The following is a 20,007-nucleotide window of genomic DNA, read 5'->3' as shown; positions in this document are numbered from 1 at the left end:
CTGCATTAACATCCTTTACCCCAAAGAAAACGCCATTTTTCAATTTACTTGCCAGAATTAGTACCTACTCCAAGAAGTTATTGTAGCAGGATCTACTAAAATTTGCCAAATAAGGGTAATAAAAATTAGAGTTGAATATTCAATGCTATTAATGGATTAAAATAGTTCAATGAAGACCTATTATAATTTGGCAGCAGCAAGGCAGTGTTTATTGCCCATTCCCAGATGTTCAGAAAGATGTCACATGAGCCAGACCAGTTTGGAATAGGCCAGTTAGATTTTCATGACAATCTGGTAGCGATAGTGCATAAATTTCTAGATGAAGAAATCAATACTTTAGGAGTTGTATCAAATCTCTGGGTTTCTGATGCAGACCCTGAAATATTTGTTGTGGGCATTGCTCATTATGCCCGCATTCATTGCTCATCCCTAACTACTCAGAAGCAGTTAAGAGTAAAATACATTGCTAGGGTCTGGAGGAGTCACACATGTGTCAAGCTAAGAATGACAGATTTCCTTCCCAAAGTCGATTAGGAAGCAATAGACCATGATAATGAGGGGAAGCTTTTTATCATTTACTCAATAATGTCATTCCCCAAGCAGCAAGCACTTCACATTACAAGTGAAGTAGAGCTGGATAGTTCTCCTAGAGGTAGTTTAATTCAGTGCTCATGCTGAGGTAGGCTGCAGTCATGGACTTTCATGAATGACTCATCAGCTGGTGGACAGGAAGCCAGTGTATGAGCAGGCCAAGGATGAAAAATATATTGAATATTAAAGAAATCTTGTCAAGTCACAGACACTTACTTGATTGGTGACAGAAGGCAGGCTAGGGCTTGCATAAAGAGAAAGACGCCTGAAGGATTATTGAATATTGTTATCTGAAACAGAAAAAAGCTGGATAAATTGTCATCATGCATTTCATTACAGGAAACATGCACTGTATTACAAGTATGTACCAGTTATGGCACATCATGGCTCAATTTTCTATATTTTCTGCATGCTGAAATGTGTTCAGATAAACATCATATTGCCCCACAGCAATTTCATGATACTGTACATATGAATGCTTAAACTATCATCTGAAATGCCTTCCTTCTTGGGATATTAACTTACCTGGCAAAGCAGGCATTTATTATTCATCCTGTTTCTTGGATAAGGTGATAGGCCGTGTTGTTGAACTGTTGTCATGTGATGAAGGCGGCTGCACAATACTTTAAGGCAGACGCTTCAAGGACTTTGGACGATTTGAAGGATTATGAATTGAGCCAGACATCGTGCAACCATTACCAAACCACCTCATGATTGACATTATGACAGAGCAGCTAGCTGCAGATTGCTAGCATGAAGACTCGACTCTGAGGAATTTTTGAGGCAATGCATATCCTGGTCCCAGGACAGTCTCCAATAATTATAACCACCTCCCTTTGTATGATTCTAGTTATTTGAGACTTTCTTTCCACCCACACCTCTTCCAAATCAGTGCAATATTACTTGGGTTTTTTTGGTTCCACTCATTGGAATGCTTCTTGTTACGACACAAGGATAGCAATCCAAATCAAATCAGACTTGTTAACACTGGATCTGCAAGACAGTGAAATCAAAACATTCGATGACCTACAAAAGTGCTCAATTGTTCCTAACCAGACTTTACAGATAACCGATCTTGGACACCAAGTTTATAACTCAAACAAAAATTAACAATTTATAATTAATAACGTAATCTTAGCAGAACAAGGGAATTTAATTAATATTTAAAATCTAAGCCCAATCTTCCTTGATCACCAACCCCACTCTCACACTGACAGACAGACAGTTAAGGGATATGATCCTGTCAGTTATAAAATGTAAGTTGCCAGTTTGATAACTGTTTTAACGATGAAAATCCAATCTTCATGTTATGTGATGGTTATATTACAGGCAAATAGCATTGTATCTTGCTTGAATTCTGAAATCTCCAGAGATGACTTCATTCCTTAGGATTGTCATGAAGTTGATAACTGGAGAAAAACCACAGAGAGCAAAACGAAAAATCCCAGTCTAGCTTCTTCCAAAGCAACACTGCTTCCTGCCCAAATAACAAGTCAAAAACCAGTTCACCTTTTGACTTTTCTTCCCCCCCCCACCCTCAAATATTCTGTGGCTGGCTGGCCAGCACCAGTCCTCCCTTGACTGACCAATTCAACATCCAACAAACTGCCAACCCCTGAGTATAGCCACATCTCAGTGTTGGTTCATCTATGCTGTTTTTTAGAGCAGTACATGAACGGTGTTATCTTTCCAGGCCAGTTCTCAAAAGCAAACATTGATTTTTTTGTTCGCTCCTTTTTTTGTAAAAATAAGCTTTGTTCACAGATCAATTCTCAGTTCCAAACCAAAAAATGAGGGGAAAAAAGAAAATTAATAATGGTCTGAACAATTCATTGAGATCAAGGGCAGTCACTCTTAACTCACCATTTGCCAATATAAATGGCACAAGTTTTTAAATTGCCATCAAATATTCAAGTTAGGACTCACTGTAAAACCGAATCTATTTTCCAAACAAATAAATCAGGCTTTAAGTTTCTACCAGCAATATTTTTCTTGCATATTGCACTGAATTATGATACAAATGCCTTGGAAAGATATCTGCTACAGACGCCCTTGCATTCACAGAGTTGCTGACTGCTGGCCAACTCTAACTATAAATTCTAATACTAATCAGTTTCCTTGTCAGGGTAACCTAAAGTTTGCTGGCATACAAGTTAACAAAAAAAATTACTTCTAACAGCATCAGCTCGTCGTGCTATACTCTACACATTCCAAAGATCATCCTCCGCCATTTCTGCCATCATCATCAGGATATCACCGTAAAATAGAATTTCCCCTTCTTTCCCTGATCAGCATTCTGCAGGGACCATTCCCTCCACAACACCCTGGTCGCTCCTCCGTCACTCCAAACACCTACACACCCTCAATGGCTCCGTCCCATGCAGTAACTAAAAGTGTAACATTTGGCCTTTCATCTTCTCTTCCCTGTCCAAGGCCCCAAATGCATCTTCCGGACAAAACAGTGTTATGCTTGTATATTTTTTAAAAATCTAATCTACTGTACTCAATGCTCACAATGAGGTTTTATCTGCACTGGCAACACAAAATACAGGTTGGGCAACCACTTAGTTGACATACTTCACTCTGTCTTTAAAAATAACTGTGACTTTCCAGTTGCTTGCCATTTCATTACACCATCTTCCTCTCACGTTAACTTTCTAAGTTCTAAGTGTGCTGCAGTGCAGTGCTCCAGTGAAGCTCAACACAAGCTGGAGGAACTACACCTTATTTTCTCCTTCAGCAACTTACAGACTTCAGGCCTCAACACTGACTTCAACAACTTCAGAGCATGAACACTTTGTCTTGTTTTCTTGGGTTTGCTCTCGACCACTCATACTAACTACTAGTCCAGAAGATCAGAAAACCAATAGTCAGCGAGAAACTGAGAAGCAAATATGCAAGAAGATCTCAGATACCCGTTAGAAAAATAGGGTTTTAATGATAGGGGATTTTAACTTTCCAAACATAGACTGGGGCTGTCACAGTGTTAAGGGCTTGGATGGGGAGGAATTTGTTAACTGTGTATAAGAAAACTTTCTTATTCAATATGTAGATGTACCTGCTAGAGAAAGAGCAATACTTGACGTTCTGTTGGGAAAACAGGCATGGTAAGCGACTGAGGTGTCAATGGGGGAGCACTTTGGGACAGATGATCGTAATTTGATTAGTTTTAAACTAATTATGGAAAAGGATAGAACTGATCAAAAACTTAAAGTTCTAGATTGGAGTCAGGCCAATTTTGATGGTACCAGACAAGAAATTTCAGAAGTTGATTGGGGGAGGTTGTTCACAAGTCAAGGGATGGTTGAGAAGTGCAAGGCCTTTAAGACTGAGATAACTAGAGTTCAGACACAGTATGTTCCTGTTAGTGTGAAAGACAAGGTTGGTAGGTGCAGGGAATGCTAGATGACTAGAGAAATTCAGACTCTTGTCAGGAAAAAGGAGGAGGCATATATCAGGTACAGACTGCTGGGATCAACTGAATCCCTTGAGTAGTATAAAAGCAGTAGGAGTATACTTAACAGGGAAATTAGGATAACAAAAAGGAGACATGAGATAGCTTTCGCAAATAGAGTTAAGGAGAATCCAAAGAGATTCTATAAATACTTTAAGGGCAAAAGAGCAACTATGGAAAGAGTAGAGCCCCTTAAAAGGTCAATGTGGCTATGTGTGGAACCACAGGAGATGGATGAGATACTAAAAGAATATCTTGCATCAGTATTAGCTGTGGAGATGGACGTGGAAGTGAGGGAACTTGGGGAAATAAATAGTGATGTCTTGAAAAGAGTTCATATTACAGAGGTGGTGGTGCTGGAGGTCTTAAACTGCATGAAGGTAGATAAATCCCCAGGACCCAATCAGGTGTTACCAGAACTTTGTGGGAAGCTAGTGAAGAGATTGCTGGGCCCTTTGCTGAAATATCTGCATCATCAATAGCCACGGGTAAGGTGCTGGAAGTCTACAGGTCGGCTAATATGGTGCCATTATTCAAGAAAGGTTGTAAGGAAAAGCCAGGGAACTATAGACCAGTGAGCCTTACGCTAATGGTGGATAAGTTGTTGGAGGGGATTCTGACAGATAGGATTTTCATGCACTTGGAAAGGCAAGGACTGATTAGGAATAGTCAGCATGGCTTTGTGCGCAGGAAATTGTGTCTCACTAACTTGATTGAGTTTTTTGAAGAGCTGATAAAGATGGACGAAGGCAGAGCAGTAGTCATCATCCAAATGGAATTCAGCAAAACGTTTGACAAGATTCTGCATGATAGACTAGTTATTAAGGTTAGATCACGTAGGATTCGGGGGAGCTAGCTGATTGGACCTTGATCTGATGGGCCAATGGGCCGAGGAGTAGCATATGGAGTTTAATTTAGTTACTTATGAGGTGTTGCATTTTGGGAAGTCAAACCAGGGCAGGATTTATAGGGTTAATGGTAGTGTCCTAGGGGAGTTGCAGACCAAAGAGACCTAGGGGTGCAGGTGCATAGTTTCTTGAAGGTGGAGTAAAAGTTAGGGTGGTGAAGGTGGTGTTTGGTACGCCTGCCTTTATTGGTTTTAACATTGAGGATAGGAGTTGGGTTGTCATGTTGCAGCTGTACACGACATTGGTGAGGTCATTTTTGGAATACTATGTCCAATTCTGGTCACCCTTCTACAGGAAAGATGTTGTTAAACTTGAGAGGCTATAGAAAAGATTTACAAGGATGTTGCTGGGACTGGAATGTCTGAGTTATGGGGAAAAGGGTGAATAGGCTGGGGCTTTTTTCCCTGGAGCGTTGAAAGCCGACGTTTATAAAATCATGAGGGGCATGGATAGGGTGAATAACCAAGGTCTTTTGTCGAGGGTGGGGGTGTTCAAAACTACAGCACATAGATTTAAGGTGAGAGGGTAATGAGGAGTAACTTTTTCATGCAGAGGGTGGTGTGTGTATGGAACGAGCTACCAGAGGAAGAGGCGGAGGCTGGTATAATTACCACATTTAAAAGGCATCTGGATTGGTATATGAATAGGAAGGGTTTAGAGGGATATGGGCCAAAGGCTAGCAAATGAGACTAGATCAGATTGGGATGACTGGTTGGTGCAGATGAAGCAGCTTGAAGGGTCTGTTTCTGTGCAGTATGACTCTATAAAGAATTAGTTTATTTCTCAACTGTATCACTTGACTATAATCATTAGCATTCCCTTGGCCTTTTTCTCTGGGCACCCTGTTTCACTGGCTCCTCCTCAACAGCATAAAAATGATCATTTTCTAACCCCTTTCAGTGTTGAAGCGTCATACTGGACTCAAAACAATAACTGTTGTTCGCTTCGCAGATGTTGCCAGACCTGAGTTTATTTAGTACTTTGTTTTTATTTTAGACCTCCAGCATTCACAGTACTTTGTCTTTATATGGTCCACTCTATATTCATATTGTCCTTTTTGATGCTCTTTCAAGAGGTGTGCTGGTTATTTGTTGCCCATCCACTACCACTCTTGGAATAGCTTAACGGAGCGAGCCACTGTCTGAACCACTGCAGTCCATGTGATGTAGGCCAGCCAGAGTGCTCTTAGGGGGGGGGGTTCCAAGATATTGATCTAGCGACTTTGAATGAGCAGCAGTAATAGTTCTAAGTTAGGATGATGTGTAACTTGGAGGGAAACTTGCAAGTGGTCATGTTCCTACACATATGCTGGCCCTATCCTTCTAGATGAAAGAAGTTGTGGGTTTGGAGGGTGCTGTTGAAGGTGCCATGGTGAATTTTTGCAGTGTATCTTACAAATGGTACACACTATATATTTATGTCCAGGTTCCTGTTTGACCTAATGCCATGAGACTTCAGCTTTGTATATAAAACACCACGTTCTAGAAGGGAATTTCTTGTATGTTTAGTTTTATATCATAATTCCACTTATAATTTTATCTTCTGTAATTTTATTGCTCCATCTATACTGCTTACAATGCCACCTGTCATCAGCAAACATTGAGAGATGAGGAACCACATAAATTGTTAATAAATATGAATTGCTCATGCGCACAAATCCTTGAGATATCGAAAGTCACACCTTGCCAATTATTCTGTCTCTTGCCACTCAGCGAGCTCTAGCCAGTTCAATAATTTGCCTTCAGTGCCATGAGCCTTATTGTTAGCTAACAGTCTCTTATGAGACTTCAGCAAATGCACCCTGCAATTCCGTACAATTAATATCTACTAACTTTAGACATATCTTCAAAAAATTCAATTGGTTTCTCAGGCATGAAGGGCTTTCCCTTTCTTTTACAATGTTGACTTTCTCTGATCAGTTGAAAACTTCAAGGTGTTTCATCAGTCCGTTCTTAATTAGAGGCTTAGCTAATTTCCTGACAACTGACACCGGTCAATAGATTGTTCATTCCCCTTTTGCCTCTCTTTAATAGGGAAGTGACCTGTGCAATTTTCTAATCCAAAGAAATGGTTCCTAAATCAGGACAATTTTGGAAAATTGTAATGTTTGCACTTACTCACTTTTAAATTCCAGGATAGAAACCATTTGGAACTGTCAATTATATTACTGTCAACATTTTGAGTAAATTAACTCTGATGAATCATCGACTCTAATTCAATATTAGTCTGGCATTATGCCATTACCATGTTGAATTCCAGTTTTGTGTTCACTTTTTCTTATTAGCATTCATAGCTTTTTAATAAACTGAATTTAAATTACCAAAAAGCCATGGTGGGACTCATTCCCTGGCTTATTAGTCTCCACCTCTACATTATTAATCCAGTGATATAGTCACCAAACCTTTATATCCTAGCAACCTCTGTAATCCATCTTAAGGTCTGTTAGCTGAATAACAATGTAGGACAATTGTTGATTTTTTTCTATGTAATTATTGACAACAATTATTAACAATGATTGGTAGCAGTGGAAATTATAATTATGATAATGTTATTTTTGAGCATTGAAAAAATCCTCAAATATTGTACAATTAGGTAAGTAAACAAAAAATTAACCACAATCGGTGGACTCAATTGCTAAAAGAAATTATGCAGTGCTGTGGTGACTTGTTGTTGAGTTAGGAAAAACCTCAATGACATTTCTGAAATGTATCTGTTCCGAGTACAATTTATAAAGCATGGTGAATTTCAAATGTTGAATACTGTGTGCGTGAGATTTAAAAGATTTTCGAATTTATCAACCACCAAACGTTGACATTTGTACTGGAAGGTATTACTAATATAACACTATCATAAATCAGAATTATCATAAACATTACAGAAATGGAAAAAGTAATTTTCTTTATGAATATTATGAATATTACATTCAAAACAACAGGAAGGTTGCAGTAGTTTCACGCACAGAGTAAAATCATACCTTTACAAATGGGGCTGCCCATTTGCTCACACCTGCTGGGCAGTGAAGGATGTGATTCAGAATACAGAGGTGATCAGCAGAAGAGCCAATTCGGTGTAACACTGCAACCTAAAAGGATTAATTATTAATAACTGACACACAGTTTCAGAGCACATAAAGTAAGGTGTTTTCTAATAATCATCTTTTTCCTCCTTTGTTAAGATGAAAATGTCACAAAAAAGTATTTTTTCTAATTGCTTACATCTGTGACAAGGATTCTTACCATTTTTCAGAAGCTGTTCTGAAACCTCAGCTTTTCACCATATGCATGAAGTAGTTGCACAAAGCCATAGGTAATTGTATATTGTGGTAAAGGTTCAAAGTACATTGATTTGAAAATTTGGGTTCTACATTGGAGAAATGACATATGGGTTTAAGCTTGATTTGTATTTCTATATTAAGTATGAAGAAAGAAACACAGAAATGCAGAAGTAGGCCATTTGGCCCACTCAGTCTGTTTGCTGTTCAATATGATAGAGTCATAGAGATCTACATTACTGAAAAAGTCCCTTCAGCCCACTGTGCACATATTGGTCAAACCAACCACCTAACTATTCTAATCCCATTTATCAATTCTTGGCCCAGAACCTTGTATACCTTGGCTTGACAAGTGCACGTCTAAATATAGAACATAGAACAGTACAGGCCCTTCGGCCCACGATGTTGTGGCCGACCTATTATCCCACTAAGATCAATCTACCCTGCATACTCTACATTTTACTATGCTCCATGTGCCTATCCAAGAGTCGTTTAAAAGTCTCTAAAGTATCTGACTCCACTACCACAGCTGGCAGTGCACTCCACACGCCCACCACTCTCTGTGTGAAGAACCTACTTCTGACATCTCCCCTATACCTTCCTCCAATCACGTTAAAATTATGCCCCCTCATAATAGTCATTTCCGCCCTGGGAAAAAGTCTCTGACTATCCACTCTATCTATGCCTCTCATCATCTTGTACACCTCTATCAAGTCACCTCTCATCCTTCTTCGCTCCAAAGAAAAAATCCCTAGCTCCCTCAACCTTTCCTCATAAGACCTGCCCTCCAGTCCAGGCAGCATCCTGGTAAATCTCCTCTGCATCCTCTCTAAAGCTTCCACATCTTTCCTATAATGAGGTGACCAGAACTGAACAAAATATTCCAAGTGTAGTCTAACCAGAGTTTTATAAAGCTGCAGCATAACCTCATGGCTCTTAAACTCAATTCCCCTGCCAATGAAAGCCAACACACCATAAGCCTTCTTTACAACCCTATCAACTTGGGTCGCAACTTTGAGGGATCTATGGATGTGGACCCCAAGATCCCTCTGTTCCTGCACACTGCCAAGAATCCTGCATTAACCCTGTATTCTACATGCAAATTCCACCTTCCAAAATGAATCACTTCACACTTTTCTGGGTTGAATTCCATCTGCCACTTCTTTGCCCAGCTCTGCATCCTGTCAATGTCCCGTTGCAACCTACAACAGCCCTCCACAACTCCATCAACCTTTGTGTCATTGGCAAATTTATTAACCCACCCTTCCACTTCCTCAACCAAGTCATTTATAAAGATCACAAAGAGCAGAGGTCCCAGAACAGATCCCTGCGGCACACCACTGGTCACCGAGTTCCAGGCTGAATACTTTCCATCTACTGCCACCCTCTGTCTTCTATTGGACAGCCAGTTTTGTGTCCAATGTTATGAGGGTCTCCTGAGACTCTGACCCTGTTATGGACCATTAGCGAAGTAAAGCATCTAGTCCGTCCAGCCCTGTCAGAATTTTATACACTTCAATGAAATTCCCTTTGATTCTTCTAAACACCAGTGAATCCAGGCCCAGTTGACCCAACCTCAGTGTTATGGGGGACTCTGAGCATGACATCAGTGTTAGGCAAGTCATTGGAGAGGATTCTGAGGGTCAGGATCAACCAACATTTGGATAGTCACGCTCTGATTAGGGATAGTCAGCATGAAGTTTTATGCAGGAAGTCATGTCTGACAAATCTTTTAGAGTTTTTCAAAGAGGTAACCAAGAGGCAGGATGGTGGATGTTGTCTATATGGACTTTAGTAAGGCCTTTGACAGGGTCCCACACAGCAGGCTAGTCCGCAGGGGATCCAGGGAGAGCGAGCTAATTGGATTCAAAATTGGCTCGATGGTAGGAAGCAGATGGTTGAAGGTTGTTTCTCAGACTAGAGGCCTGTGGCTAGTGGTATGCCACAGCAGTCAGCGCTGGGATCTTTGTAATTTACATCAATGATCTGGAATGTACAAGACATGATTAGTAAGTTTGCGGATGATACAAAATTAAGAGGCATCGTTGATAGCGAGGAAGGTTATCAAAAATTACAAAGGGATCTTGATCAGACGGGCAAGTGGGCTGAGAATCGGCAAATGCAATTCAATACAGATAAGTGAGGTGTTGCACTTTGGAAAGTCAAACCAAGGTAGGACTTATACAGTGATAGTAGGAACTGCAGATGCTGGAGAATCTGAGATAACAAGGTGTAGAGCTGGATGAACACAGCAGGCCAAGCAGCATCATAGGAGCAGGAAGGCTGACGTTTCCGGCCTAGACCTTGTTATCTAGGATTTATACAGTAAATGGTAAGGTCCTGAGGAGTGTTGTGGAACAGAGAGACCTAGGAATACAAGTACATAGTTCGTTGAAAGTGGCGTCACACGTAGACAGTGAGGTGAAGAAGACATCAGCATGCTGGTTTTCATCGGCTGAGGCATTGAGTATAGGAGTTGGGACACTATGTTACAGTTGTACAAGTCATTGGTGAGGCCGCACTTAGAGTACTGTGTACTGTGTTGGTCACCTGTTATAGGAAAGATATAGTTAAACTGGAAAGTGTGCAAAGAAGATTTACGAGGATGTTGCCAGGACTAGTATACCTGAATTATGGGGAGATGTTAGCTAGGATAGAACTTTATTGCTTGGAATGTAGGAGGAAAAGGGGTAACCTTATTGAAGTGTATAAAATCATGAGGGGCATAGATAGGATGAATGCATGTAGTCTTTTTCCCAGGGATGGGGAATTGAAAACTAGAGGGCATAGGGTTAAGGTGAGAGGAGAATGATTTAGGGAGGACCTGAGGGGCAACTACTTCATGCAGAGAGTGGTGCATATATGGAATGGGCTGCAGAAAGTGGTTGAGGCAGGTACAATAGCAACATTTAAAACACATTTGGATAGGAACATGGATGGGAAGGGTTTTGAGGGATCTGGACCAAATGCAGGCAATTGGAACTAGCTGAGTGGGCACCATGGTCAGCATAGACCAGTTTGGGCTGAAGGGCCTGTTTCCATGATGTATTACTCTATGCCGCAATGACTAACTTGGCAAGTTGATAAGAGGACTTCCGAAAAATAGGACAGCGATCATTTATTTCATTTGTGTGTGGACAGAAGTTTAAAGCTCACTCAGGCAGTTTACAAAACACATCCCAACTTTATGCAGATTGCAACACGCATGTTGCAATCCTTAAACTTCAATGTTCATCATCTTGGTTTTCCTCACAGTCTTTCAGGTGCATTGTTTATTCTTCATCCAAGGCCTATGACAGTGTGGCGCCTATGCTACAAGTATAGACAGCCTGAATGTCTCATTTGTCATTCATTTTTCTGTACTAGCTTTGCCCATGACTAACTACATGGCTAAAGCTATAACCCTTAACTAACTGAAACAGATTCAATCCTTTCACTCTCCTAATGAAGAGACATACCTTTCCAACAGTCAGAGATAGTAGGAACTGCAGATGCTGGAGAATCCGAGACAACAAGGTGCAGGGCTGGATGAACACAGCAGGCCGAGCAGCATCATAGGAGCAGAAAGGCTGACGTTTTGGGCCTAGACCCTTCATCAGAAAAGGGGGAGGGGAAGGGGGTTCTGAAATAAATAGGGAGAGAGTGGGAGGCAGATAGAAGATGGATAGAGGAGAGGATAGGTGGAGAGGAAACAAACAGGTCGAAGAGGTGGGGATGGGGCCAGTAAAGGTGAGTGTAGGTGGGGAGTTAGGGAGGGGATAGGTCAGTCCAGGGAGGACGGACAGGTCAAGGGGGCGGGATGAGGTTAGTCGGTAGGAGATGGGGGTGCGGCTTGAGGTGGGAGGAGGGGATAGGTGGGAGGAAGAACAGGTTAGGGAGGCGGGGACGAGCTGGACTGGTTTTGGGATGCGGTAGGGGGCGGGGAGATTTTGAAGCTTGTGAAATCCACATTGATACCATTGGGCTGCAGGGTTCCCAAGCGGAATATGAGTTGCTGTTCCTGCAACCTTCGGGTGGCATCGTTGTGGCACTGCAGGAGGCCCAGGATGGACATGTCATCTGAGGAATGGGAGGGGGAGTCAGCCTGGTGAACCTTGATTCTCTCTATGGCAATTGTATCTTTTCTGGAGTGAGGAGACCAAACTGGACACAATATTCTGGGTGCAGTCTCATTAAAGTTTGTACAGCTACAGTAAGACTTCCTTGCCCTTGTACTCAAACCCACTTGCAATGAAGGCTAACGTACCATCTGCCTTCCTAATTGCTTGCTTCACCTACATACTTGCTTTGAACAAGTGGTGTACAAGGACTCCCAGGTACCAGTCCCAATCTATCACTTAAATAACGTTCTGCCATTCTGTTTTTCCTATCAAAGTGAACAACTTAACATTTATAGAGCATCTGCCATGTATGTGCCCTCCCATTCAACTTGTCAAAATCAGCCTGAAGCCTCTTTATGCCCTTATCATCAATCGGTCCCACTGAGTTTTGTGCTGACAGCAAACTTGGAAATTTTACAGTTGACTGCCTCGTTCAAATTATTAATATAGACTGTGAATAGCTGCAGCCCAATCAGGGATCATTGCAGTGTTTCATTTGTCACTTCTTTCCACCCTGTAAAAGAGTCACTTATTCCAACGTTGTTTCCTGTCAGATGACCAATTCTCCATTCTTGACAGTACATAACTACCAATCCCACATGCTATAATTCTGCACATTAACCGCTTATGTGAGACTTTATCAAAATCAAAGAAAGCATACTTTCACTTTATGTTTCTTTTTAGATTTTGAACTCGGAGAGTTCGGTGCCAAGTTCCCTGGAGTTTGTTTACACGCATTTGAATGAGGTCTTTAAAAAACCTTTCAGATTAATAGTACAATGCTTTAGAAACTAAACGTAGAAGAGAGATTAAAATTCGGCTGTCAAATAGCAGCAAGATGCTCTAAAACAAAAGGAGATAGAGATCAAAACAAGTTTCTTTTTATAAAGGTAGAACCATTAAGAAGGTTACTGACTGTTCAGTAACTGCAACAGTGCAGTTAAGCAGTCCACAAAACAGTCGGGGAAGAAAGAAGCAACCTGTAATGTCATGTTGTGGTTTTACAGCATGTTGGATAGGCCACTTTTGCAGTACTGTGTATAATTCTGGTACAGCATAGCCCTGCTATAGGAAGGATATTATTAAATTTGAAAGGGTGTAGAAAAGATTTACAAGGATGTTACAGAGGGCTTGAGTTATAAGGAGAGGCTGGATAGGCAGGGACTTTTTTCATTGGAGCATAGGAGGTTGAGGTTTATAGAAGTTTAAAAAATCATGAGGGGCATAGGTAAGGTGAATGGCAAAGGTCTTTCTCAATGGTAGGGTTCGAGACGAGAGTGCATAATTTTAAGGCGAGAGGAGAAAGATTTAAAAGGCACCTGAAGTGCAACTTCTTCACAGAGGGTTGTTCATCTGTGGAATGAACCATCAGAGGAAGTGGTAGATGCAGGTAGAGTTACAACATTTAAAAGACATTTGGACAGGTACGTGAATAGGAAAGGTTTGGAGGGTTATAGGACAGGTTTAGAGGGTTATAGGACAAACGTAGGCAAATGGGACTTGTTCAATTTGGGAAACCTGGTCGGCATGAATGAGTTGGACCAAAGGGTCTGTTTCCGTGCTGTATTACTCTATGACTCTAAGTCTAGAATGGCTTAGAAATTACTGAGAGGTCAGCTGCAGAAACAGAAGGCTCTAAGGCAGCAGAGAATTTAAGGAACACATATTAAGCAATAAGTGAAATAAAAACACAAAGCACTGGAAAAATTCAGCATCTGTCGGGGGAGGGGGGTGGAGACAGAGCGCGAGAGAGAGAGTGCGAGAGCGAGCGAGAGAAACAGCGTTAATGTTTCCAGACCAAATGATTCTTCCGTGAGTCACAACGTTAACTCTGTTTCTCTTTCCGCAGATACAGCCAGACTGGATGACTTCTTTCAGCACGTTATGTTTCTATTTCACATCTCGAGCAGCTGCAGTACTTTGCTATTATTTAAGGAGTAGGTGTGCTGTGTTAGCAGTTTGTTTAAGTGTCTCACAAAGGAACATTAACTAAAGAAGCTAGCACTGAGTGAATGCCGAGGTTTGCCAGAATGAAACCAAGCACTGTCATGCCAAACGAACATGGCATTTTAATGTCAAAACACTGACCCCTCATTGATGGTTTTTAGTAAGGATAAAAGGATTGAATCTCTAAGATATTTATAGCAAGCCCATTTCAACTAGCTGTTTTATAGTGTAACAAAGCTCATTTTTGTTGTGTGTGACTTTGATGTTCTTCTTTTCAAAGTACATTTATAGCCTCTTGGGAATATGTTAAGTGACCAAACGCCACGCTTAACAAACTGCAAAGGTAAAATTTATGATTTACGAAGCCAGATTTTACTCTGGGATATTTGTTCAGTATTACAATCACCTGGCATTATAACAATATTCAAATTTGCACATGCTACCACATTAGGAGGAATCTTAAGTTGTGTGGGTATACAGGTTTTTGTTACTTGATGGTATCAAGTGTGATGGAACAAGGGCAGCCAAATGGAGTTGATGTACACCAATAAAATAACTGAATTGTACACCATTGCTGCAGTTCCAATGGAAAGCTATTTCCTCAGTTTTCAGCTGGTCTTTCTCCACAAAACAGATCTCCAAAACTGCAGTTACACCTACATGTCAGAACGGTGAATGACATTTAACAGTTAAATTACGTGAAACAAGCACAGGTCAAAGACACTGAAGGTTGAACACTAGTTACAGGAACTATTAGGATCCAGTGGTGATGTATGAGATGAGAACTATCATGAAACAAACGCAGCTAGTTCCACCCACAAAAATATACTTCATGAATGGCAATTTAATAACAAGGCCCAACATTGTAATTTCATACCAATTTCTGTAGCCAGAGAAGAATGTCACTGTGGAACTGATCATCTTCAATTGTTCTTCGGGTAAAACTAAAGAGTACACTAATGTTTTCTTTTAAAAGCTGCAGATCTGAATGGCTGCAATCTATTTCTTGATCATCTGCACAAAATAAAAAGAAAACTGTCAGACATAATATTGGCGGGTTAAACACTAAACAAAAGAACTGTGTTCTGAAGAAGGGTCACTAGATTTTGAATGTTAACTCTGCCTTCTCGCCACAGATGACGCCAGACCTGCTGAACATTTCCAACAATTTCTGTTTTTGTTTATGACATTGGTAGGTTTTTTTTGGAACTATCCCTAGTGTCATAAAATTGAACTTTCAAATGTTTATTATTTCTATATAAAGTTAAAGTCAATGTCATTTTTGAAAGTGAAATTTCACCAAATATAAGAACAATAGATTTTATTTTGTCTCTATTTTCACTTCTCCATTATTATGGGTACAACTAGGCACAGGTAAAACATTGAAGTTGTGCTTCTCGGATGGGTATGATAGAATTCTACAAAAACATTCCTACCAAAGTTGGGAAGAGTATTGCTAATAGCCTAAACAGCTGGCTGAACTGTCAATATTTAACAGCATGACAATGTAATTTCCACAAGAAGTAGTGAAAAATCCTATCAACTGAAGTGACACTCATCTTGTTAGATGGTAAATACCAAATGCTGCTATTTGCATTTGCACATGGAATTGAACCAAAACTTTGTTATGTAAAGTTATAAAGTTAAGGTAAAGGCAAGATAAGTTTCTTTTATCTTTCTTGGTGTAAAGGGACAGAGATGACAGATAGGGCAGTGATGTGCTCCTCCTGCCAGATGCAGGAGATCAGGGAGCAGTCTAGTGTCCCTGACGACTATGTCTACAGGAAGGTGACCAGCTGTAGCTTTTCACAGACTGCATGGATAAGTTGGAGCAATAGCTGAACACACTGAGGAGCATAAAGGAGGCAGAGAGTGTGATAGACACGAGTTACGGGGAGATGATACACCGCAAATTTAGTTAGGTCAATGGGTAACCGCAAGGAAAGATGGGCAGGTAGTGCAAGAGTCTCCTGTGGCTATTCCCCTTTCTGACAGGTATACCATTTTGGATACTATTGCGGGCCATAACCTCTCAGGAAGTGTAACAACAGCAGCCAAGCCTGTGGCACCACAACTGGCTCTGCTGTAGAGCACGGTCAGGCAATGTCCGAGAGAGCAATAGTGGTAGGAGACTCACTAGTTAGGGCACAGACAGCTGTTTCTGTGGTTGCGTCTGAGACTCCAGGATAGTGTGATGCCTCCCTGGTGCCAGGGCCAAGGATGTCTGAGCGGTTGCATGAAATTCTTAAGTGGGAGGGTGAGCAGCAGAGGTCATTGTGCACATTGCTAACAATGGCATAGGTAGAAAGAGGGGTGAGGTCATGTGGAGCGAGTACAGGGAGTTAGGAAAGAGACTGAAAAGCAGGCCAAAAGGGTAATAATCGCCAGGTTACTATCAGTGCCATGTGCTAGTGAGGCAAGGAATAGTAAGATAGCACAGATGAATACATGGCTAAGCAGCTGGTGCAGGGGGACAGAGTTTCAGGTTCTTGGATCATTGGGACCACTTCTGGGATGCGAGTGACCTATACAAGAGGAACAGGTTGCACCTAAACTAGAGGGGAACTGATATCCTCGTAACAAGGGTCGCTAGTGCTCCTTGGGAAGGTTTAAACTAGAGTGGCAGGGCCTGGGAATCTGGGTAGCAGGTCAGCAAGTGGAGAGATTGAGGGTGAAAGGAAGAACAGGCAGAGACAGGTAAATGAACACGATGGAACTGACGGGCTGAAGTGATTATTTCAATGCAAGGAATATTATGGGTAAGGCAGATGAGCTTACAGCCTGGATCTGTACATAGGACTACAATGTTGTGGCCATTACAGAGACTTAGTTGAGAGAAGAACAGGACTGGCTGCTGAACATTCCAGGGCTTCATTGCTTTAGACAAGATAGAGAGGGAGGTAAAAGAGGTGGTGAAATTGCATTACTAATCAGGGCGAATGTCATGTCTGCACTCAGAGAGGACATATTGGAGGGCTCATCCACTAAGGCAATATGGGTAGAGCTCAAAAATTAAGATGGGTGCAACTATTCTGATGGGATTATACTATAGGCCCCCCAACAGCTACTGAGACAATGAGGAAAGATGCAATCACAACAGGGTTGTCATAGTGGCTGAGTTCAACTTCCCCAAAATTGACAGGGACTTCCTTAGAGCCAGAGGCTTAGACAGGCGAGGGCAGAATTTGTTAGGTGCATCCAAGAGGGTTTCTTGAAACAGTATGCGGACAATTCAACTAGATGGGGGGCCATACTGGACCTTGTACTGGCTAAAGAGCCTAGCCAGGTGACTGACCTTTCAAATGGGGCAGCATTTTGGAAACAGTGATCACAAAACCTCAGGTTTTAAGATAGCTACAAAAAAGGATAAGTCAGGACCTTGTGGGAAAGTACTAAATTGAGGTAGGGCAAATTATGTCCGTATTAGGCAGGAGCTACGGAGAGTTAATTGGAAACAGCTGTTATTGGGCAAATCCACATTTGACACGTGGGAAATGTTTAAAAACCTCCTGATCAGAGTTCAGGACTGGCGTGTTCCAGTAAGGAGGAAGGACAAGGATGGCAAGGTCAGAGACCGTTGGATAATGAGTGAGGTTGTGAATTTAATCAAAAAGAAAAAAAGCACATGTAAGATTTAGGAAGTTAAAATCTGATAGGAGGAATATAAAGAAAGCAGGAAAGAAGTCAAGCAGGGAATTAGGAGAGCAAGGAAGGGCTATGGAATGACCTTGGCAAGTAGGGTTAAAGAGAATCCCAAGGCATTCTACATATACACGAAAAACAAGAGGATAACTAGGGAAAGGATAGGATCACTCAAGGATAAAAGATGGAACTTGTGCTTGGAGGCAGAGGAGGTGAGCGAGATCCTAAATGAATACTCTCCGTCAGTATTCACCCAGGAGAAGGATATGGAGGTTAGTGAGATTGATGTTGAGCATGCTAATATGCTAGGACATTTTGAGATCAAGAATGAAGTGGTGATGGGTCTCCTGAAGAGCAGTAAGGTGGATAAGTCCCCAAGGGCCGATTGTATCTACACCAGGTCAGTGGGGAGACACTCAAGGGAAGAGATTGCTGGGACCTTGACCAAGATCATTCTATGCTTGCTAGCCACTGAAGAGGTCGCGGAGGATTAGCAAGTAGTTAATGTTGTTTCTCTGTTCAAGAAGGGAAATAGGGATAATCCAGAGACTACAGACTGCTGTGTCTCACATCGGTGATTAGGAAGCTGTTGGAGAGGATTCTTAGGGATAGGATTTACATGCATTTAGAAATGCATAGCCTAATTAGGGACAGTCAGCATGGCTTTGCGCAGTGAAAGTCATGTCTTACTAACTTGATTGACTTTTGAGGTGGTGACAAAGGTGATCGATGAGGGTAGGGCAGTGGATGTTGTCTACATGGATTATTGTAAGGCTTTTGACACGGTCCCTCATGGTAGGTTCATTCAGAAGATTAAGATGCATGGGATCCATGGTGACTTGGCTGCTTCAATTCAGAATTGGCTGGCCCATAGAAGGCAGAGAGTAGTGGTGAAGGGTGGTATTTTTCGGGCTGGAGGTCCATGACTAGTGGTATTCTGCAGGGATCCTACTGGGACCTCTGCTGTTTGTGATATATAAATAGCTTGGATGAAAACATAGATGGATGGGTGAGTAAGTGTGCACATGACACAAAGCTCAGTGGAGTTGTGGATAGTATAGGAGGTTGTCAAAGATTACAGTGGGACATAGATGGGTGGAAAAATTGCAGGTGGAGTTTAATACAGGCAAGTGTGAGATACTGCACTTTGTGAGATCAAATTTAGAATCCCTACAGTCCAACAAGGCCACACCAACTATATGGAGAGCATCCCACCCAGACTCACACCCCTACTCTATATCCCTGTAACCCTGCATTTCCCATGGCTAACCTGCCTAACCTATATATTCCTAGACATTATGGGCAATTTAGCATGGCCAATCCACCTTACCTGCACATCTTTGGACTGTCGGAGGAAACTGAAGCACCGAGAGGAAACCGAAGCACCGAGAGGAAACCCACGCAAACTCCACATAGACAGTTGCCCAAGGCTGGAATCGAACCTGGGTCCCTGGCACTGTGAGGCAGCAGTGCTAACTACTCAGCCACCATGCAAGTAAACAGTTAGTGGCAGGACTCTGAACAGCATTGATGTACAGAGGGATCTTGGGGTTCAAGTCCATAGCTCCTTGAAAATGGCCACACAAGTAGATAGGGTGGTAAAAATGATGTATGGCATGTTTGCCTTTATAGGTCAGGGCATTGCGTACTTGTCACGTTGCAACTTTATAAAACTTTGTTTAGGCCATGCTTAGGGTACTGCATTAAATTCTGGTCGCCATATTAGAGGAAAGATGTAGAGGTGTACCAGGATGCAGCCTGATTAGAGGGTATGAGTTATAAGCAGAGGCAAGAAAAAGTAGGAGTGTTTTCTCTGAAGGGACAGAGGCTGAGGAGAGACTTGATAGAAGTCTATAAAATTAAGAGATGCATAGATAGGGTTGACTGTCAGAATCTTTTCCCCCCAGAGTTGAAATGTCTATGCCTAGGGGAATGCATTTAAGGTGAGAGAGGGAAAGTTCAAAGGAGATGTCTTTTACACAGAGATAGTAGGAACTGCAGATGCTGGAGAATCCGAGACAACAAGATGAAGGGCTGGATGAACACAGCAGGCCAAGCAGCATCATAGGAGCAGAGAGGCTGACGTTTCGGGCC

At 41.7% G+C, this 20,007-nt stretch overlaps 1 protein-coding gene across 1 annotated transcript in view; it reads right to left on the bottom strand.

Annotated features, from left to right (window-relative positions):
• Positions 1-803: 803 nt before the first annotated feature.
• Positions 804-20,007, bottom strand: part of LOC125482773 (ectopic P granules protein 5 homolog) — a 31,980-nt gene continuing 12,776 nt past the window's right edge. Inside the window, exons 4-6 of the mRNA XM_048594949.1 lie at positions 15,149-15,285; positions 7,928-8,035; positions 804-881 (exon numbers count right to left, since the gene is read on the bottom strand). Coding sequence (XP_048450906.1) covers positions 804-881; positions 7,928-8,035; positions 15,149-15,285 — 323 coding nt within the window. The remainder of the gene's footprint in view (positions 882-7,927; positions 8,036-15,148; positions 15,286-20,007) is intronic.

This window comes from Rhincodon typus, chromosome 1 (genome assembly GCF_021869965.1).
Source record: "Rhincodon typus isolate 14 chromosome 1, sRhiTyp1.1, whole genome shotgun sequence".
NCBI lineage: Eukaryota > Metazoa > Chordata > Chondrichthyes > Orectolobiformes > Rhincodontidae > Rhincodon > Rhincodon typus.
Note: the sequence above shows the minus strand (reverse complement) of the source record. Positions and strands in the feature narration are given on the sequence as shown.